General features: G+C 42.3%; 1 protein-coding gene across 1 annotated transcript; it reads left to right on the top strand.

Annotated features, from left to right (window-relative positions):
* The first annotated feature begins 2,066 nt into the window (after positions 1-2,066).
* Positions 2,067-17,552, top strand: LOC131236272 (probable LRR receptor-like serine/threonine-protein kinase At3g47570). Its single transcript, XM_058233394.1, has 4 exons — positions 2,067-2,636; positions 2,934-3,108; positions 17,232-17,386; positions 17,526-17,552. The coding sequence occupies exons 1-4, from the start codon at positions 2,067-2,069 to the stop codon at positions 17,550-17,552; spliced, it is 927 nt and encodes a 308-aa protein (XP_058089377.1).
* The last annotated feature ends 4,036 nt before the right edge of the window (positions 17,553-21,588 follow it).

Here is a 21,588-nt window from a genome sequence, read left to right as displayed (position 1 = left end):
TATTTCTTTAAAAGTCATGTTGTGTAGTACTCAATTTAGTTTGGAGAGAAAAATCCGGCATATCTTATTAGCTTTAGTCATTGAAAATGATGTGGATCAATGAGACCCAACAATACTGAAATTTCCTATGCCTCCGACGCAAACAATCCATACTCAATTATAATTTATTACTAATTTATATATTGAACAGGTTTGGGTTGGGTCAGGCAACCCACGACCTCAACCCGAGCCTGACCCAAGTTTTACTGGGGGTGGTCACGGGTGGGTGGGTTGAACCCGCCCAACTTTCAGCCTTACCAGTGCATTGCCCATCTCATCAACTTTCTTGTCCTTAGCATGTGTCGTGGAGGGAAAAAATTCAAATAAAATGTGGGCCCCTTATTATGACTTTCAGACAGTCATGATGATCCATATTTAAAAATAATTAAATAAATCGAATTTCATGGACGCATCTTCACGGATCGTTTCCCATCTGTTGGATTTTTCGCTTGACGAGCTTTCACTTTTAAAAAAATAAAAATACTGCTGCATGTATTCTCTGGTACGAAATTCGGGTTCGCACGTTCACTTGGCCGGCTTAACGTGTACGTGTGAAGGATGACACAGACTATCGACTAAAGGTCCACATTCAAAGTACTTGTGTGATCCACGGGATGAATTCACAAGCCTCATTTTTGGACCATGGAATCTGCTCGATGGGGTAAGCTTGATGACCGGCTTGGATTTCTCAACTTGGCACGTGTGGCCGCGAGTGGAGCAAGTGCACTTGGCATAAATGCCCTGCATGAGGAATCATATAATACTCGACCCGAGGATGTACTTTCACACTACAAATAGGGAAGGTTGGATGAATATTGCAGCGATCAGAGCCACCTCAAATGTTCTGTTCTCTCTCAATTTCTCTACGTGTAGAGAATAGAGTTTCCATATTTAAGTGTTAGGGTATTTTGGTCATTTACACTACTCCATGCAATCCTTCTCAACTCCGCTTCACGGTCGGAGCTTGCTAGCCCTTCATTGAGAAATGAGACCGATCGACTCGCATTGCTGGCATTCAAAGACGGTATTTCCGAAGATCCTCTGAGAGTCATGAGCTCATGGAACCCTTCTCTCCATTTCTGTCAATGGGAGGGAGTCACCTGCAGTCGCCGTCATCATCAAAGGGTCACCATCTTGAACCTCAGGGGCTACAGCTTGGTGGGTCACTTGTCACCTCACATTGGAACCTAGGCCTTGCTTTTCCACACCTGCAATGGATTACCGCAGGAACAAACCAATTCACGGGAACATTGCCAATTTCATTGTCCAATGCTTCAAGTCTTGAATTTGTTGATTTAGCTCCAACAGTTTTAGCGGACCCATGCCTATGAATCTAGGTAGTCTTTCGCGTCTCTTCCATTTCAATGTCGAGAAAAATCAGCTTGGAAACAGAGAAGGTGATGACATGAGCTTCCTCACTTCACTGACCAACTGCACCCGTCTAAAAGCTCTATGTGCAACTACTAATAATCTGGAGGGTGAATTGCCCAGCCCCATTGCTAATCTCTCGACACAGCTAAATATTCTGTTTTTAGGAGGAAACAAGATATTTGGAATTATTCCCAAAGGAATCGAGAATCTTGTCAGCTTGTATGCTCTGGATCTTGGTGGGAATTCCATGAAGGGTACTCTTCCGGACGCTCTTGGGAAGCTTAACAAGTTGCAAGCCTTCAATCTCTCTGTAAACAAATTTTCAGGACAAATCCCACCATCAATTGGCAATATCACTCGATTGAGCGCTCTATTCTTGAATGGAAATGATTTCCACGGAAACATACCGTCAAGTTTTCGAAATTGGGGATTTATGGAGCAATTGTTCATTTCTCAAAATAAATTCAATGGTACCTTACTCAAACGAGTTGGCGCAGCTAAAATCGACATGTCTCGTAACTCATTCACTGGTTCTCTCCTGCTGGGAGTTGATTACTTAGAAAATATTAGAGAAATGGACGTCTCAGAGAATAAGCTATCAGGTGAAATTCCAGATACGTAGGGAAAGTGTCAAAGCATGGAGTTGCTTTATATGCATGGCAACTTGTTTCAAGGAACCATTCCAGAGTCTCTTAAGGAATTTAAAAGGTATCATAGAGCTAGATTTTTCGCGCAATAACTTGTCTGGGCAGATTCCAAAATATTTGGAAGAATTTCATTTCTTACAGTATTTGAATTTGTCATTTAATAATTTCGAGGGTGAAGTGCCCAAAGGAGGAATTTTTAGAAATGCCAGCGCAATTTCAGTTGACGGAAATAGCAAACTCTGTGGAGGTATACCAGAACTACAATTGCCAGGGTGCCTTCAGCAAGCTTCTAAGAAAAGAGGAAAGCCTCTTGCTTCCAGAGTAAAAGTCACAGTCATTACTGTGGTTTTATCTTCGTTTCTCATTTCGTGTATCATTGTAGCTCTTTATTGGAGAAAAAATTCTCCAAAGAAAGCTTCTTCTCCATCTTCCACAGAGAATCAGTGGTTACAAGTTTCTTATGCAGATCTCCTTCAAGCAACAGATGGGTTTTCTTCAGCTAATGTAATTGGTGTGGGAAGTTTTGGTTCTGTATATAAAGGAATTCTAGAATGCTTTGAAACACTTGTTGCAGTGAAGGTACTCGACCTCCTAAAGCAAGGAGCTTTTAAGAGTTTTGCAGCTGAATGCAAAGCTTTAAGAAACATCCGACATTGAAATCCTGTCAAGATCTTAACAGTTTGCTCGAGCATTGATTTTAATGGCAATGATTTCAAAGCTCTAGTGTTCGAGTACATACCTAATGGTAGTCTGGAGAAGTGGTTGCATCCAAATGTAGACGAACAACCTCAATTGAGGAATTTGAATCTTACCTAAAGGCTAAATATAGCCATTGATGTGACTGCAGCATTAGATTATCTTCATCATCATTCCCAGACACCAATCATTCATCGTGACCTAAAGCCAAGCAGTGTTCTTCTTGATGATGATATGGTTGCCCATGTGGGTGACTTTGCTTTAGCAAGGTTCCTCTCTGAAGCTGCAGAAAGTTTCTCTCAAAATCAAACTAGCACATTTGGGATTAAGGGATCTATTGGGTACATTCCTCCAGGTAAGTTTTTAAATCTTTTTTTTTTTTCTTTTTCTTTCATTCGTCTGTCTTACAAAATGATTGGTAATTTTCTACATATTAATATTGTATATGGTGAAGCCTGTGATGAATGAAATGCTTGAAAAGTGATCTAATCAATGGATACTTCTATATGCATTAATACATTCTCCATATATAAGACTAAAAGCAATAATAACATAAATAAACTCTTAATAGGGAAGAAAGCCAAAAAGATGGAAGAATCTGACAACTGTGATTTTAGCTTAGTGATGATAGGCTACAGTCAGTTGCAAATTGAAAGGATGGATTTCTCTCTTGGGAGTTGGGACCTTTCACATATGATTGGACATATAGAAGACCCCACTCAGGGAAGACACATGTGAATGAAGATTGGAGAAAGAAGACCGAGGGCCCAAACTTTCCCGTACTTATGTTATTTGCGCGTTTTTGACTTAATTAGGGGTCTTTTAGTAAATTTATGTCTTTATTTGCTTATTTTAGGGGTATTTTAGTAATTTTATGTCTTTATTTGCTTATGTAAGTGGGCTAAAGCCCTAAACTCGAATTTTAACTATTGATTAATGAAAAGAAAACCCTTTGGTTGCCTCCTTCCTCTCTTCTCTCTAATGGTGCTTCTTCTCTCCCCTTGATCTTCTTCTTCTAATTTCTTCTTGTGCCCCTCCAACTTCTTCAAGGTAATAATTTTCTTCCTTTTATTTTCCAGTTTTGGCTAATCCTTCTTCGATCAAAATCTTGAGAACCGATCTAAACCCTAAACCCCCAAATTCTCAAATCCCTAATCCGAGAAACTTCTTGGTTCTTCGGACTAGTGATCTTCATTGATCGATTGGGTGTGACCATGCAAGATCGGGAGGTTCATCCCTCGCCAGATCTAACCTAAGTAGTAATTGAATTCCATAATCCATGGTTGTAGTGATGGCTCGCTCCATTGCATGTCTCCTTTATGATTTTCTCAGTTATGATGATTACTGTTTTAATTTTAAATCATTTATTCCTTTTATTTCCGCTGTTTAATTATGTCCATGAGCATGCATCATAATTAGGGCTGTCCTGCGTCAAATTTGGTATCAAAGCCTAGGCTTGCATGGTTTTTGTCTAGATCGAGTTATCAAATTAGGGTTTTGATTTTTAGGTTTAACTTAGGAAAGTTTCAGGTTTAAAAAGTTTTCAATTTTAGAAACTTTCTAATTTTAGAAAGTTCCTAATCTGGAAAATTTTCAGATTTGAGTTGTTTCTTGTTTCAACTTAATTATGTCAGTTCATAGTAGTTTTGCATTCATCACATTCATCTTGAAAGTCATAACACCTAGTAGTCTTCATTGTATGCCTACGAGAAGAGGTAGAGGTTTCGGACTTCAACCTACCATGAATAACGAGCAGTTATTTGAGCAACTTGCTTAATTGATACAAAAGATAACCGCCCTAGAAGCGGGTCAAAGGCGTGAGTTTGCCCGCCTTGAGAACCAAATTACCACTACCATGACTAAGGTGGAGCAACTAGAGGCGTCCCAAAAGGAAAACCCCGCTGTAGGGGAAGATGCGCACTCCCAAGTGGAAGGAATCATTGAAGAACGTGCTGTCACACGTGGTGGTAGTGAGGATAGAGATCGTGGTAACGGTCGTGGTGTAGTGCAAGAGGCACGAGCCACATGTGGTCATCAAGACCGCTATGATCCAGATGAGCGTGCGATGAAGAGTGTGAGAGTTGAGGCCCCGAGTTTTGATGGGCGCTTGGATCCCAAGGCGTTCCTTGACTGGGTTGCTGACATGGACCACTACTTTGAGTGGTATGGCATGTCGGAAAACCGTCAAATGCGGTTTGCTAAGATGAAGCTTGTGGGTCAAGCCAAGCTCTTCTGGACCAACACCGAGCGTAGGATAGAGAGAGTTGGTAGAGCCCCTATCACACATTGGTATGAGATGAAAGAGAAGTTGAAGGAGAAGTACCTTCCTCTCTCATACCGTCAGAAGCTCCTTGACCAATGGCAATCCTTACGCCAAGGGTCAATGCCTGCCGCTGACTACATCGCTAAATTTGAAGAGTATGTGATGCGATGTGATATCCGAGAAGACCTTCTAGTAATGCTCTCACGTTTCAAGACGGGCCTTTGTGCGGATCTTCGGCGCGAGCTTATTACTCGGCCCTTAACGGACTTAGATGAAGCATATCAAGTCGTGCAAGAGTTAGAGCAATATCTGAAGGCTCCTGTCGTTCGTCGTTTTGAGTCCCGAGACTCCAGTGCTAGATCTAGTTCCCAAGGAACTAGACCTAATATTGGTAGTCAACCTAGGGCACAGGCGACCATTCCGCCTAGGCCTAGGGAGGACAAGGGCAAAGGGGTTCTTGGTGCCGGTCCTAGTAACATGAGCCAAGTGAGGTGCTATGAGTGTGGCAACCTTGGCCACATGTCTAATCAGTGTCCTACGAAGAGCCGTGGGAGAGCCTTAGTTATAGGCGAGTCCCACGAGGGTGGAGATGACCAGGGTGATTATGAAGTTGAAGAGTATCACCCTGAAGGAGGACTTACTGATGAAGAAGAAGTGGATGGAGAAGCAACGCTTGCAGTAGTCAGGCGTGTGTTAGCTCAGTCTAGAAGTAGTGCTGACTGGCGTCGAAGCACTATCTTCTACACTATTGCCAAGTGTGGTGAAAAGAATTGTAAGGTGATAGTGGACAGTGGAAGTTGTCAGAATGTGATTTCCACTAGCACCTTAGATCGCTTAAAACTAAAATCCACACCTCATCCAGACCCGTATAAAGTTTCTTGGGTTGACAAGACATCCCTACCTGTCACCCAGCAATGTCTAGTCCTCATCGAGTTTGGGTCATACAAAGAGTCCCTGTGGTGTGATGTTTTACCTATGGATGTGGGACATGTTATCCTAGGTAGACCGTGGCTATTCGATAATGATATCACGATCTTTGGCTGTTTGAATGTGTGTACTTTTATGTATAATGGTAAAAAGATCAAACTTAATTCCATGCCACCTGAGAATACACTAGGGAAGAAGAAGGATGAGAAGGTAAGTGAGCTTAGAGAAATAGGAAAATCCAAACCTAAGTCTTTACATATAATCAGCGCAAGAGAGTTTGAAAAAGAGGCTAAGGAGGATTCTATAGTGTATGCCCTTGTGGCTAGAGAAATTACACCTGAGGTTCCATCAGAGTTGCCCCGTGAGGTGACCTCGGTCCTGAAGGAATACAGTGATGTATTTCCTGAAGACTTACCGAATGAGTTGCCACCTATGAGGGACATACAACATGCCATTGATCTTGTCCCAGGGTCTACTCTACCGAACCTTTCTCACTACAGAATGAACCCTGCAGCGCATGCAGAGTTGAAGAAGCAAGTTGATGAGCTTCGTAGAAATTGTCCTATATTTCTCAATTTATTTTTCGCATACCTTGCTCGGGACTAGCAAGATGCTGGTTGGGGGTTGTGTTGAGGGTCGAATATTGTATATCAAACCCCAGTTATTGCCAGGATTTACAAACATAGTACTGTTTATCGGCCTGATTTAATCATGTTTGTGATGTAAGGCGTATACACGAGCCTGGACTGGGAAAGGGTACTAAAAGCATGGATTTAACGATCTGAAGTTACCAAGGCAAGCGACGGATCCTAGGAGACCAAGATCGGCAGATTTGCACCCCAGGGATCCAAGAAAATCAAGAAATTGAAGCTCAAGTGGCCTGAAAAGTGTCCAGAATGCAAGATCACGGGGTTCCCACCGTCCGTTCAGCTCAAAACTTCATACATGGCCAGAGGCCCACAAATTAACAGTACATGTCGAATTTCAACCCTCACATCCCTCTGGAAGTGGTCCAACGGACAGATCAGCCCCTTTAATCGTTATGTGGGGCCCGCTTGATATCTGGATATACCTTAAAATTGGTCTAGACGATCTAAATGAGATGGAAAAATGGATGGATGGATTGGATTTTGCATATACATCAAGGTGGGGTCCATTTTATGCGAGCGGTGTACAGAGGAAGCATGCACTCGCCGTGCATCGAACAGACGGAGTCGGTCAGCAGGCGCTGACCTGACGTCCGTGTTTTAAAAGGAAACAAGGACCCCGATTCGTAGCAGGGCTTTGCAGGTGGGCCAATATCAGCATGTGTTTTTATGATCCACACCGTTCAATGTGATCAGGGGGTCAAACCGACCGCACACTGATCTACGGTCCGATTTTCCAAAAGCAGTGCATGTACAGGGAGTCCAAACGTTGGTCGGATGGATGAAGAACAGAGTCAGTGGGCCGCAATAGTGGAAGTAAAAATCATCTCTTTCTGCACTGAAATTCGACTGCAAGACCATTGAACGACCCTGATCTATAAAAAGAATATCACAGGTGGGTCACGCAGAGATCAGCGCTACCCCTTGTTTTCGCGTCCGGCCGCTGGCCGATTTCTGCGATCATTGTATAGCCATGATGATGATCGTAGGAACGATCTGGACCGTCCATCGGGTAGACCATCCCAAAATGTCCCAGGGGACGTTGTTCTCTTGGAAAAAAAAGGAAAGGATTTAGCGTATGCAGCACCCGTTCTCTCGATGCGGAAGTCCTTTCGCATAGTGATTCGCAGCGACTGCCTCCTGCTGCGTAAACTGATGCGAAACCAACTCCAACTCGATTATGGACGGCAGCACAGCTCTCCAGGGCTTGCTTTACCTATAAGAAGAGGGAGATTTCGAAGGGATGGGGGGGACTGTCACCGAAGGATATTAAGGGAGCTTGGTTGGAAGGCGCCAGGGAGGCTGGAACGTGAGAGAGGGAGAGATTATTGAAGGAGCTGGACGTCAGGGAGCTGTGGAGTTTAACAGGAAACGTGGGGAGCTTGGCTTGGGTAAACGAGAAAACAGGAAGAGGAAAGGGAAGTTTTTCCTTATTTTCTTTTTCTTTTTCTTATTTTTTCTGGGCTGTTATTCTTTTCTTTCCTTATGAACCCTAAGGATTTTAGCCTAATCATGGTCGGCTAAACCTCTTAGCTAGGGCTAAGAGGTGAAGCCTGTAGCGAGATGGGAGATTCTACTTTGTGCCTTTAATTTAATATTCATAAACTGAATTTGATTTAGTTGATTATTAAAGGAATATTTTTCTTAGTCTTTAATGGTCTGTTATGACTGAAATTACAATGGGTTTGCAATGGCTTTGAGTATTTCTTTTCCCTTTTTATGTTTATGAAGTCAGGAAGCCCTGTTGTTCATCATTGTTCCATGGGCATGGTAGGATGACAGTACCCCTCCTGACCTTCATAGTATGTTGATTGGTTGGTAATTAGTTTAATTCTTTTGTTAACTCTGTCTCCTGGGCATGGTTTGGTGATGGAATCCATTCTAATTCATATATCTTTCATCTCTTTAAAATTACATCAGAAGAAGTTCAGTGTAATTTTCATGATTTTTGAAGCAGACATAAGATCTCTCTGATCTCTACAAGTGGATCTTCTGAATCCCTAGTTTCCTTCCTCTGAATTCCTTAAAGTTTTAGATAATTATTCCACAATTATTCCTTAAAATTCTATTTGGTTAGATCACATCTTAGTCTAGTTCTAGTTCTACTTGGTTTCAGATAACGTACAGGTATCAGTCCCTGTGGATTCGACCTCGGTCTTACCGAGTTTATTACTACATCACAACCCTATACTTGGGGAGTGAACAACATGTGGTGTCTAAGGAAGGATAGCAAAATTATTGTCAAGTATAGGTTCCCTATACCTAAACTTGATGATATGCTTGACATGATGGCCAGGTCCACTATATTCTCTAAGAATGACCTCAAGAGTGGATATCACCAAATTCGTATACGCCCAGGAGATGAGTGGAAGACGGCGTTTAAGATGAAAGATGGGCTGTATGAGTGGTTGGTCATGCCCTTCGGCTTGACTAACGCACCCAGTACTTTCATGCGGGTGATGACACAAGCTTTGAGGCCGTTCATGAAAAAATTCCTAGTGGTGTACTTTGACGATATTCTTATTTATAGTACCACTAAGGAATTACACCTTGAACATTTAAAGAAGGTCTGTAGTGTCCTTAGGAAGAAAAAGTTGTACGCTAATCTTAAGAAATGTGCATTCATGTCTAACCAAGTTATGTTCTTAGGATTTATAGTGTCATCTGAAGGGATGCGCGCAGACCCCTGAAAAAGTCGGGGCCATAGTTGAGTGGCCATAACCAAGGAACATTCATGAGGTGCGAAATTTTCACGGCTTAACAACTTTTTATCGGTTCATTAGGAGTTTTAGCACGATCATGACTCCCATTACCAAGTGCATGAAAAAGGAAGAGTTCGTGTGGTCTAAAGCCACCGTAAAGGCTTTTAAAGAAATTAAGGGCAAGATGGTGGAAGCTCTGTCATGCGTCTTACTGACTTTTCTAAAGTCTTTGTAGTAGCGTGCGATGCGTCTGGTGTCGGTATAGGTGGAGTGTTGAGTCAAGAAGGACACCCAGTGGCCTATTTCAGTGAGAAACTGAATGAGGCAAAACAAAAATACTCCACTTACGACAAAGAATTTTATGCGGTAGTGTAATCCCTGAGACATTGGCGACACTACCTCCTACCGCAAGAATTCGTTTTGTTTTCTGACCATGAGGCTTTGAGATATTTGCATTCTCAGAAGAAACTCAACCCAAGGCATGCCAAGTGGGTAGCGTTTCTTCAGGAATATTCGTTTGTTTTGAAACACAAGGCCGGGGTTGAAAACAAACCAGCGGATGCCCTTAGTAGGAGAGTGGCGTTGCTCAACTCCTTGAGTGTAGAGGTAGTCGGATTTGAGCAACTGAAAAATGAATACCCCATATGTCCTGATTTTGGGGGTACTTACGCGTCGCTCTCTAGTGACCAGCATATTATGGGTGAATATGTTCTTAAAGATGGCTTTCTTTTCAAGGGAGACAGACTTTGTATTCCCCGTATGTCCCTTCGTGAATTCCTCATCTGGGAGCTTCATTCAGGAGGGATAGCTGGCTATTTTGGTCGTGATAAGACCATTGCCCTCGTGGAAGATCGTTTCTATTGGCCAAGCCTCAAGCGAGATGTAGTCAAAATTATAAGGCAGTGTCGTACTTATCAACCGGCAAAGCAAAGAAAGCAAAATACCGGACTGTACACGCCATTGCCAGTGTCACATACTGTGGCAAGACATTAGTATGGACTTCGTGTTTGGGGGCTTCCTAAGACTATAAAAAGCACGATTCCGTTTTTATCGTTGTGGACCGTTTTTCTAAAATGGCGCATTTCTTCCCATGTTCGAAGACTATCGATGCGTCTCATGTTGCTTGTCTCTTTTTGATGGTGTGGTGCGTCTCCATGGGTTACCTAAAACCATAGTGTCTGATCGTGATGTTCGATTTACTAGCTATTTTTGGAAGACACTATGGCACATTATGGGAACTCGTTTGCAATTTTCTACTGCTTACCACCCACAAACAGATGGTCAAACTGAAGTGGTAAACCGTAGCCTTAGAAATCTTCTATGTTGTCTAGTGGGTGAACATGTTAAGACTTGGGACCTAATTTTACCAACTGCTGAACTTGCTTATAATGGGTCAGTTAATAGATCTACAGGGTTGAGTCCTTTTGAAATTGTAAGTGGTTATAAACCTAGAATGCCCATAGATCTCTTACCTATGTCTGTTACCCAAAGGTCTTCTGAGTCAGCCGATGCATTCGCACGCCATATTCATGATTTGCATACATATTAGACAGCGGTTAAATAAGAACAATGATGATTATAAAGTTTCAGCTGATTCTCATCGTAGAGTGCAAGAATTTCAAGAATGAGACTATGTAATGGTGCGAATAAGGCCAGAGCGATTCTCTCAAGGATCTGCAAAGAAATTACAAGCGCGTAGTGCTGGACCATTCCAGATATTACAAAAGGTTGGGTCCCGACACCCATTTACCAGGTTCCGATCCTGGGATACTACAAGGAGGGTTTCAAATCATTAGTCTGATTCATAATGAGCATAACAAAAGCATAACCCACAATCAATAAGCACAAGAACACCACTACAAAATCCACTATGATCAAAAACTTTTTAAGTACAATACGACTGAAAGAAAATAAAATACAATGTATCAAAAGAAACAGAACTCCAGAAGCTCAGCTGCACGCTCCAACTACAACGAGACTATGGCTGCGACTGCGTCCTGACGTCACCTGCACGCATCAATCGTGCATAAGCTTATGGAAAGCTTAGAGGGTGGTGTAAGTGTGTGCGCAATATAAACGTGCTCAAAATGCAAGGTCAGAGTGATGCGGAATCATGGTGATGAGCACATGAATGCAATCAGCCGTACAAGGCTATGCGGTGCAAGATATGAATGCTATCGGCCATAACACGGCCATGCGATGCAAGATGCAACTCAAGCATGCCAATCCTCAACATGTATCAGTACAGTTTTATTCTGGATAATCACCGGGTCCAATACACTCCAAATGGCACTGCCGCTCTCCTAGCCGCACAGTCCAAGTGAGCATAAGAAACCTCACTATCCGCCTGACCAATAGTCTGCCAATACCTATCCGGCACGTCGATAGCGGACCCATTCACGAGCTGGTCAAACTCAGCCTAGTATTGCCCCCTACCCTCGGGCGAGTAAGGCCACACTCCTTTCCAACCGACCACGACACAGTGGGAGACGCGGCCTCCTGGTATTCGGCCCTCATGCGCTCATATATCCACTCGGTCTCGACATTGGAGTCATCCTCTGGTACCATCGGGTTTAGGGATTTTCACCCAGGGACATCTATGGTGCCCGTATGCTAGAACCAAATATTTTCAGTATCAATCCTGCCATCCACGATGTATCTGTGGAGGCTATGGCCCTGATGTCGCTAGGGCACATAGTAACTATAATCACACAAATGCAAGTGCATGAGTCACATTATCAGTCATGCAACAGTCTGTATATACCATGCACTTATATGGGGCAACTCCGCCTATCAGGGAGCCCATAAACAGTCTGCCCAAAGGCATATGCTATGATCGGTCACTCCTCACGTCAGGCATACATATGATGCGAATGATCATGAACCATGGATCTATACTAAACATGCATATAGGGATGGGCTCTGTGTATCACAGAAATGGGCCTAGACGGCCTGCAGAGTATAAATATGAACCTATCAGTGGCCTTAAGGAGTGTGACAATGCGGACATTTAACCAACATTGTCCTTACAATGTGGACGTCAAACTAACATTGTTCCCAAGGCTTAGCCCGCCATAAAGCACCATTACACAAACCATAGGAAATCACACATTGCAATGGACTAATATACATCTCATTGGGCCTCGACCCATAGTTCTCAGATACATTAAATGGGCCATCTCCTATGGGCCTTATATAAATCAAGTGGGCCGCATTAGTGGGCCTTATGTACATTGCAATGGGTCATACTCCATGAGCCTTTGAAAACATCACAATGGGTCTCGTAACATGGCCCTTATATATATCAGAGTGGGCCTCGACATCGGGCCACCAATACGTCGAATGGGCCTAACCTCATGGGCCTTATATATATATCAAGGTGGGCCTCCCCAATGGCCAGAAATACATCAATATGACTCCACCACATGGGCCTAGGGCCCACCATAATATTTATTTGAAATCCAACCTATTCATAAGGTCACTTGGACCTTGGGTAAGGCCCACTGAAATTTTTATTTGGAATCCAACTTATTCATAAGGTCACACAGGCAAGGGAGGAGGGGAACAACAATTTTCAGCTTGATCTGAAACTTCTGTGGACCCAAAAAGGGTTTCAATGGTAGAGTTCAATTCACACTGTTTCTTGTGATGTGGGCCGCCCGAGCGCTGGATTGGCCTGATTTTTGAGGGGGGTCCATATCAAATAATGGCCCACCAAATGGACGATGTGGATACAAAATATACATCATGGTGGGGCCCACGGATGGAGCCGTGGGTCCCGGCCTCGCCCGTCACGGCAGCAGCAGCTGCTGCTGCTTTTAAATTTTTTTTTTTTATTTATTTTTTTTTTGGTTTGGGGCCCAACGAGATGTGATTCACAATCCAGCCCGTCCATTATGTGTGTCCCACTTGACTGAGGGTACAGACCAAGTTTAAGCAACATCCAAAACTCAGGTGGGCCCTGCCAAATGATTTTATATGTTTTAGTATGTCTTCACATGATTTTCAATGATGTGGCCCACCGGAGTTCCATATACAGTTGAATTCTGGGGTGGATGGTTGAAATATGGGGACCCATCAAATGCACGGTGTTGATGGCCGAGATGCACCAAGGTGGGACCACAGCTGGGGGGGCCGTGAGCCCAGGCCGTCCGTCCGTCAGACGGTCTGGCGCAGCCGCAGGCAGCGCGCCTGCGTCTTTTTTTTTTTTTTTAAAATTTTTTTTTATGCGGATTTTTATAGACGGGGCCCACATCCGCAAGATCCACTCCAGCCATGGGTCCCTATGGCTTGATACAAGCCCATAGAGTCCAATATCGGGGTATTTTTGATATGCAGGAGCCTTAGGGAGTAAACCGAAAGTAGGAACACTGTTTCCTATGGTACGGCCCGCCAGAAAATGGGATCAACTTCATTTTTCGGCTCAACGCCTAAAATGAGTTGAGAAACAATATGGACGGCTCGGATCTTACATATACATCATGGTGGGGCCTGCATGAGTGGCCCACCACTCCCTTTCCCTTTTTTTTTTTTTTTTTTTTTTTTTTTAGTCCATTGTTGCAACGTCCAGCGTCCAGGGACGCTGTACGGTCTGTATATATTCATAAAAATGTGGTGGGTCCCACGTGAATGTGGCCCACCAATATATATATATATACAGATACATTTAATATTTATCTTATATTGTATATATATATAAGTACTTATTATATTATATATCATATACATAAGTATATAAAATATAACATACATATATATATATATACCTATAAAAGATGCATCGGACCCATCCCAACAATAGAGGGTGCGGATCATCACCTATAATAGAGTGGGCCACACCGTTTGATGTAGATGGACGGAGGAGATGTAACCTATTGGTGGGATCCACACCATTACAAAGAAAGAATGAGAGAGATAAAGAGAGATACACGGTGAGATAGAGGAACCCCGCCACTATGGGCCCTCTAGATTAAATCACATACATCCAAATGGGTCCCACCAACAAGTGGGCCCTAAAATTTAAATTAATGGAAAAACACCCACCTTATCTTCCTTCTCCTAGCTCCCTTGGACTCCTTAGCTCCTTACCTTCACTTTTAATGGAGATTGATGAAGGATGAATGGTTGAGATTGGAGATGAGAGGGTGGGCCACACTTGAAGTTGAGAGGGAGTGATGAATGAGTGAAATTTCTCATGGGATTTGGAAAATTTGCTAGAGAATGAGAGGGAGAGATAGAAATAATGGGTGGAGGGATGGGTGGAGTGGTGGTTGTAAGAAAGAAGTGATGAGGGGTATGGTTTAGTTTGAAATTGGTGGAGAAGAGGGATGGTTGAGGTTGAAAATGAGAAAAGAGGAATGGTGAGGTGGAAAGATGGTGGACTTTTGGAAAAAGAGGGAATGGGTGAGGTACTTTGAGGTATGGTTGCATTTATGGTTAATTAGTGGGACTAATTGTGTAGAGATTCCCTCGAAATCCGCAACGCGCGGTGTTTCTTCGGAATAAACGCTGATCGGCATCTTCTTACCTGGGTATCGGTTCGGTGCGCAAGTCACGGCGTTGGAACCGCGGCGACGACGCGATCACCAAGACATAAGTTTCGGATCGAGCCGACGTCGGTGTGCGGGACCTGGCTTAAGATCGTGCGCAAATACCGAATACGGTGCGAAGGTTGCCGGAATTTGACCGGAAGGACCGCGGAAGCTAATGAAATGGTAATGGTGCGAATAAGGCCAGAGCGATTCTTTCAAGGATCTGCAAAGAAATTACAAGCGCGTAGTGCTGGACCATTCAAGATATTACAAAAGGTTGGGTCCAACGCGTATCGGGTTGACCTTCCACCTGAAATGAGCATTAATCCAACTTTTAATGTGGAAGATCTAGTCCGTGCCCATACTCCCATTGTTGATATATCGTTCCTTTCATGGCCTTTTTCTGAGTTTGTTACCCAACCCCATCCACCCCCACCACCACCCAATACCCATAAAGAAGCAATTGAGGAAATCTTGGATGACGAGATAGTATCCACGAGAGATGGGGGTTTCCAAAGGTATCTTGTCAAGTGGAAGAACAAACCATCGTCTGAATCTACGTGGCTGTCGGGCGACGCATTGCAGGGTATTGATCCAGATCTACTCGAGCGCTACAAAAGTTTCAGCTCGTCGGAGTCGAGTTTTTCTCACCCGAGGGGAATTGATGCGAACACAAGCATATTCAAGGTGTACCAATGAAGAAAGCGCCAACCACAAGTGCCGTCCTTGTGGATAGACGACTATTGAGGAGCTGAAGACCTTTCACATGTGATTGGATATATAGAAGACCCTACTCAGGGAAGACACATGTGAAGGAAGATTGGAGAAAGAAGACCGAGCGCCCAAACTTTCCCGTACTTATGTTATTTGCGTGTTTTTGACTTAGTTAGGGGTCTTTTAGTAATTTTATGTCTTTATTTGCTTATTCTAGGGGTATTTTAGTAATTTTATGTCTTTATTTGCTTATTTAAGTGGGCTAAAGCCCTAAACTCGAATTTTAACTATTGATTAATGAAAAGCAAACCCTTTGGTTGCCTCCTTCCTCTCTTCTCTCTAATGGTGCTTCTTCTCTCCCCTTGATCTTCTTCTTCTAATTTCTTCTTGTGCCCCTCCAACTTCTTCAAGGTAATAATTTTCTTCCTTCTATTTTCCATTTTTGGCTAATCCTTCTTCGATCAAAATCTTGAGAACCGATCTAAACCCTAAACCCTCAAATTCTCAAATCCCTAATCCGAGAAACTTCTTGGTTCTTCGGACTAGTGATCTTCATTGATCGATTGGGTGTGACCATGCAAGATCGGGAGGTCTCATCCCTCGCCGGATCCAACCTAAGTAGTAATTGAATTCCATAATCCATGGTTGTAGTGATGGCCCGCTCCATTGCATGTTTCCTTTATGATTTTCTCAGTTATGATGATTACTGTTAGAATTTTAGATCATTTATTCCTTTTATTTCCGCTGTTTAATTATCTTCATGAGCATGCACCAAAAAGATGGAAGAATCTGACAACTGTGATTTTAGCTTAGTGATGATAGGCTACAGTCAGTTGCAAATTGAAAGGATGGATTTCTCTCTTGGGACCAAATGGTCCCACTTATGATCAACAAATTAGAAGGAATACCCATTAATTGTACATGACCCAAAAATATCTATGATTGGGAGATCATACAATTGAGAGTACGCAGTTTTGGGAAACCGTTCCATGGTTTGATGGGCATCAACAATTCATGGTAGACCCTCTTATCCAAGGTTATACACGATGATTAAAAGTTTTTTTTTTTTTTTTTTAACACACGCACACCCATGCATGCCGTAGTGGGATTTCACCACCTATGGGTATTGAACCCAAGACCTCGTGTTTAAACTCCTCGGAGTCTACCATTGAGGCAAGGACTGGGACCCTTACGATGATTAAATGTTGGCTAGATTGGGCCCCACATGGATTCGGCTGTAATAAGATACATAGAATTGTTACTTAGATTATTTTTCAAGTGACGAAACAATATATATATAATTTTTTTTTAAAAAAAAAAAAAAAAGAGAGGAAAGAAAGAAAAAAGAAAGAACCAAAAGGAAAGAAAAGGGGAAGAGAGAAGAAAAAAGAGAAGAAACATACTGGATTCTTGTTCAATTTATATGATATTTTTTTAGGACTATTTGTAAAGATTGACTACACACTCATAATGTAGGGATTTAAAAAATATGTTGCGCCTAATTTCTTTGTTTCAGAAATTCTAAATTTTGGTAAAGGCTTAAATGTTAATTAATTAAATGAAATATTCCCTCTCTCTCTCTCTCTCTCTCTCTCTCTCTCTCTCTCTCTCTCTCTCTCTCTCTCTGACCGTTATTTTAATCTTTCTTTAAATAGTTGCCTAACGTTCAAATATGTGACATTTCTAAATGGTAGAGTTTGGGATGGGCGGTAAGGCGTCCATACATGGAGATGTATATAGTTATGGGATCCTTCTCCTGGAGATGATCACTGGGAAGCGGCCAACTGATGACATGTTTAAGGACAATCTGAGCCTCCATCACTTTGCAAAGTCAGCTTTTCCCAAACAAGTAATGGAGATCATAGATGCAAGACTTCTCTTAGAAGATTCTGAAGCTACTCAAGATAGCAGAAATCATAACAATTTGAGAAATAGGATGCATAATTGTTTGGTTTCATTGATCTGAGTTGGTATATCGTGTTCTGCAGAATCTCCAAGGGAGCGAATGGAGATGAGAAACATTGCCACAGAAATACATGCTATTAGAGACTCATATCTCGAAGTTGGGATTCGGCGACAGAGACAAAATGCACCTTATCTTTAGGTGATTGTTCATCTAAGATTAGATTAGTAGTTACAGTGAAGAAGATTCGGGCACAAAATAAAACTGCTTGATATTTTTCTAAGCAGCTCTACATATATATTGTTCTAGTATTGAATATCTGGGAAAGATGATTGTTTCCTTTATTTTATCTTTTTAGACAGTGTGATTGTATTATAAATATCATTAGATGAAATACATGTCAGAATAAAGAGAATATTGGGTGTTGAGACACTGAATCCTCACAAATTTTTTTATAACCCATTCCAAAAATGCCATTTTAATGTTGCCATGTACTCGCCAATGAGCTTAAGCCAACATATATATATATATATATATATATATATATATATATATATATATATATATATATATATATATATATATATATCGATCATCGTGGATTGACCTCGGTCTTCCCAAGAATGAAATAGAACCAATTATCAGGTGGACCAGTGTAGGAAACAATGGTAATTGACTATTGATTGACTATAGCATAAGATATATATATATATATATATATATATATATATGTTGGCTATAGCTCATTGGCGAGTACATGGCTACATTAAAATGGCATTATTGGAATGGGTCGAATCCCAAGGGACTGATACCTGTACGTTATCTGAAACTAAGTAGAACTAGAACTGGACTAAGATGTAATCTAAATCAAATAGAATTTAAGGAATAATTGTGGAATAATTATCGAAAACTTAAACAATTCAGGGAAGGAAAACTGGGGATTCAGAGGATCCACTTGTAGAGATCAGGGAGATCTTATGCCATCACCATGAAAATTAAACTGAACTTCTTTTAATATAGTTTTAAAGAGATGAAAGGTATATGAATTAGAATGGATTCCATCATCAAACCATGCCCAGGAGGCAAAGCAACCAACAGAATTAAACTAATTACCAACCACTCAACAATGCATGAAGGTTAGGAAGGATACCGTCATCCAACCATGCCCATGAGACGATGGTGAACAACAGGGCTTCCTGACGTCATAAACATCAAAAGGAGGGAGAAATACTCAAAGCCATCGCAGATCTATTGTAATTTCAGTCACAACAAACCATTAAAACAAACTGAAAGTATTCCTCTTAATTGAACTAAATCAACATCAATCAGTCTAGCGTAAATCAAAGGCATAGAGTCAGTCCCATCACGCCACAAGCTTCCCCTCTTAGCCCCAGCTAAGAGGTTTAGCCACACATAAACATGATTAGGCTAAATCTCAAAAAGAAAAGGAAAGAAGAAGAAGAAAACAAACAAAGAATAGGAAAAACAAACAAACTCTCTCTCCTGTGCTTCACGTCCTAACTGTTCCCCAAAACTCCCCTTTCTCCAGCTCTCCTAGGACGTTTTTATAGCTACTAGGGCCGGTGGAGAAGCTGTCGCAGCAGCTACACACGCGCAACGAAAGCTTTTTCGCAGCAAACTTCGGAGCCTTCAAACTTGCCACTTTCCTCGCTCAATTTTCAAAGAAACACCATCCCTTAGGATGTTTTTGAGTGTTCTACATGATGGACGGTTCAGATTTACCATATAATGAAAGATGGCGAGCCACAACCACCTGGAAATTCAAATTTTTGCGGATGTGTGAAAGCTTCCACACCTCTTCGCTGTCGTGATCGGTGGGCCCCACAGAGGTATTTTTAGGGAAATCCACCCCGTCCATTGGATTCAGGATGAAATTTCGGTCAAGAATGGGTGGTTTTGAACGTCCATTCACGAGGCCCAGAGAAGAAATCACGCCAAAAATTATTTTGAACGTCGCAGGACTGCCTGTTTGTGGCCTCTGTATCACGCACATGTACATGCATGGGTGTAAAATTTTAGCAAGGTTTTGTAGTATTCGAGGCCATCTACACGATGAACGGATCAGATTGGTCGGACAAGCCATGGGTGGGGCCCACAAACTTTCGCAAAATGGACTCTCGCCGGATGCGAAATAGAGACGCGAAAGCTTCCGCTATGACGTTGGTGGGGCCCACTTTAGTGTTATTTTGACACACGCTGTACATACGGGCCCATTGTGATGTATATGTAAGATCCGATCCATCCATTTGTTTTGTCACTCATTTAATGAGTTGAGCCCAAGATTGAAGCATTTTCGGATACAGGTGGGTCCTAAATCACTGATTTATGGGCTGATCTGTCCGTTGGGCCACTTCCAGAGGATCCAATGGCTGAAATTTGACATGTACGGTTAGTTGTGATTGTATTATAAATATCATAAGATGAAATACTTATCCGAATAAAGAGAATATTGGGTGTTGAGACACTGAATCCTCACAAATTTTTTTATAACCCATTCCAAAAATGCCATTTTAATGTTGCCATGTACTCGCCAATGAGCTTAAGCCAACATATATATATATATATATATATATATATCTTATGCTATAGTCAATCAATAGTCAATTACCATTGTTTCCTACACTGGTCCACCTGATAATTGGTTCTATTTCATTCTTTTGATAATCTCCTTAAATGATATGGAAAATTGGATGGACGACATGGATACATGGTACATACATCAAGGTGGGCCGCATAGTAAGGGCCACATCGTGTTGGGTGAGTCCAGGGTCTCACCTAATCTGCTCCCCACTGTTTACACGGTCTGACACACGCTACCTCGGTGGTATGTTGACAAGTTTTGTAAGCCCAAACATGCTGTGTGTTATATCCACATCATCTATCCATTTGGCAAGATCATTTCATGGCATAAGCCCGTAAATGATGTGGATCTAAAGCTCAAGTGGACTACAGGTTAGATGCCAAATAAACATCATGGTGGACTATAGGAAGGTTTCAACGGTCTGCGTCATTGTCCTATTGCTTTCTGTGGCGTGGTCTACTTGAGCTTTGGATATGGCTTATGTTTTTGAGCTCATGCCCTAAAATGAGCCCATAAAATAGATGGACAGCGTGGATGCAACACCTATATTTTAGAGGGACTCACAGAATATGGTGACGTGAACACATCACTGACATCGGTGGTCTGTGGATCGCTTCCAGGCCAAAGAGACCTTCAGCCCCACTCTTCTGCATACCTTTTTCTTAAATCTTAAGCCCCATCTCTTTTTTAACATGAGTCAGAAAAGTCCTTGTCATCAACGATATTTCGGGCCCACATAAGAGCTCTCGGACGGCCATTATGACTCGTTTAAGCAAAAGTCCGTGGACACATCCCTACGGATCATTCCAGTTGGAATTCTCTGTTGGAAGGTGCATCAACGAGCCACATGGCAGCCTTTCATATCACACGTAATACACTGAAAATTCAACGTCAAAGGTAATATTAGGCCAATAGTATAAGGCTGAAAAACATCTTTATTATAAGAAAGAATTTTGAGTTAATAAAGACTTTTTTTTTAAAAAGAAAACAAAGAAAAGAAAAACAGGCACCCACCTGAGAATATATTGACAAAGGAAAGATTACTGCCTGGCTATTCGGGGAGCCCACAAAGACAGGCCCACCTATCATATAGGCAAAAGGGTTGCCACCCCAAAACATACACACCACCCTAAAATGAACAACTCTACGAGGACAACAACCCCAAACCTCCGGCGCCTCCCCCAGCTGGAGACCTCGAGGCTGGAAGGCCCAAACACCGAGGGAAGGGGCCAGCACCTCCCCTCGCTTCTCACAGCTCCCAACCCCACTTGATCCAGGAAGAGAAGCCCCCTGACCGCACACAGAAGATCGGCCCTGGCGACGAACTGGGTTGAGATTTGACAGCTGCTGCCTGATCTGGCCATCCCATCCGCCCGCCCATTACCTTCCCTAAGGATGTGGGCGAATTTGACCTGGCCCAGCGGAGTTACTAATGACCTTCAATACTATATATTTCTTGCAAAATCGTAAGGGTTTTGTCTTTTCCTAATGAATTTCTAGTACTCGAACAGTGTTTGAAATGATCAAACATTGGTTGTCTACTTTC

The sequence above is a fragment of the Magnolia sinica genome, unplaced genomic scaffold, assembly GCF_029962835.1.
Source record: "Magnolia sinica isolate HGM2019 unplaced genomic scaffold, MsV1 ctg349, whole genome shotgun sequence".
Taxonomy (NCBI): domain Eukaryota; kingdom Viridiplantae; phylum Streptophyta; class Magnoliopsida; order Magnoliales; family Magnoliaceae; genus Magnolia; species Magnolia sinica.
Note: the sequence above shows the minus strand (reverse complement) of the source record. Positions and strands in the feature narration are given on the sequence as shown.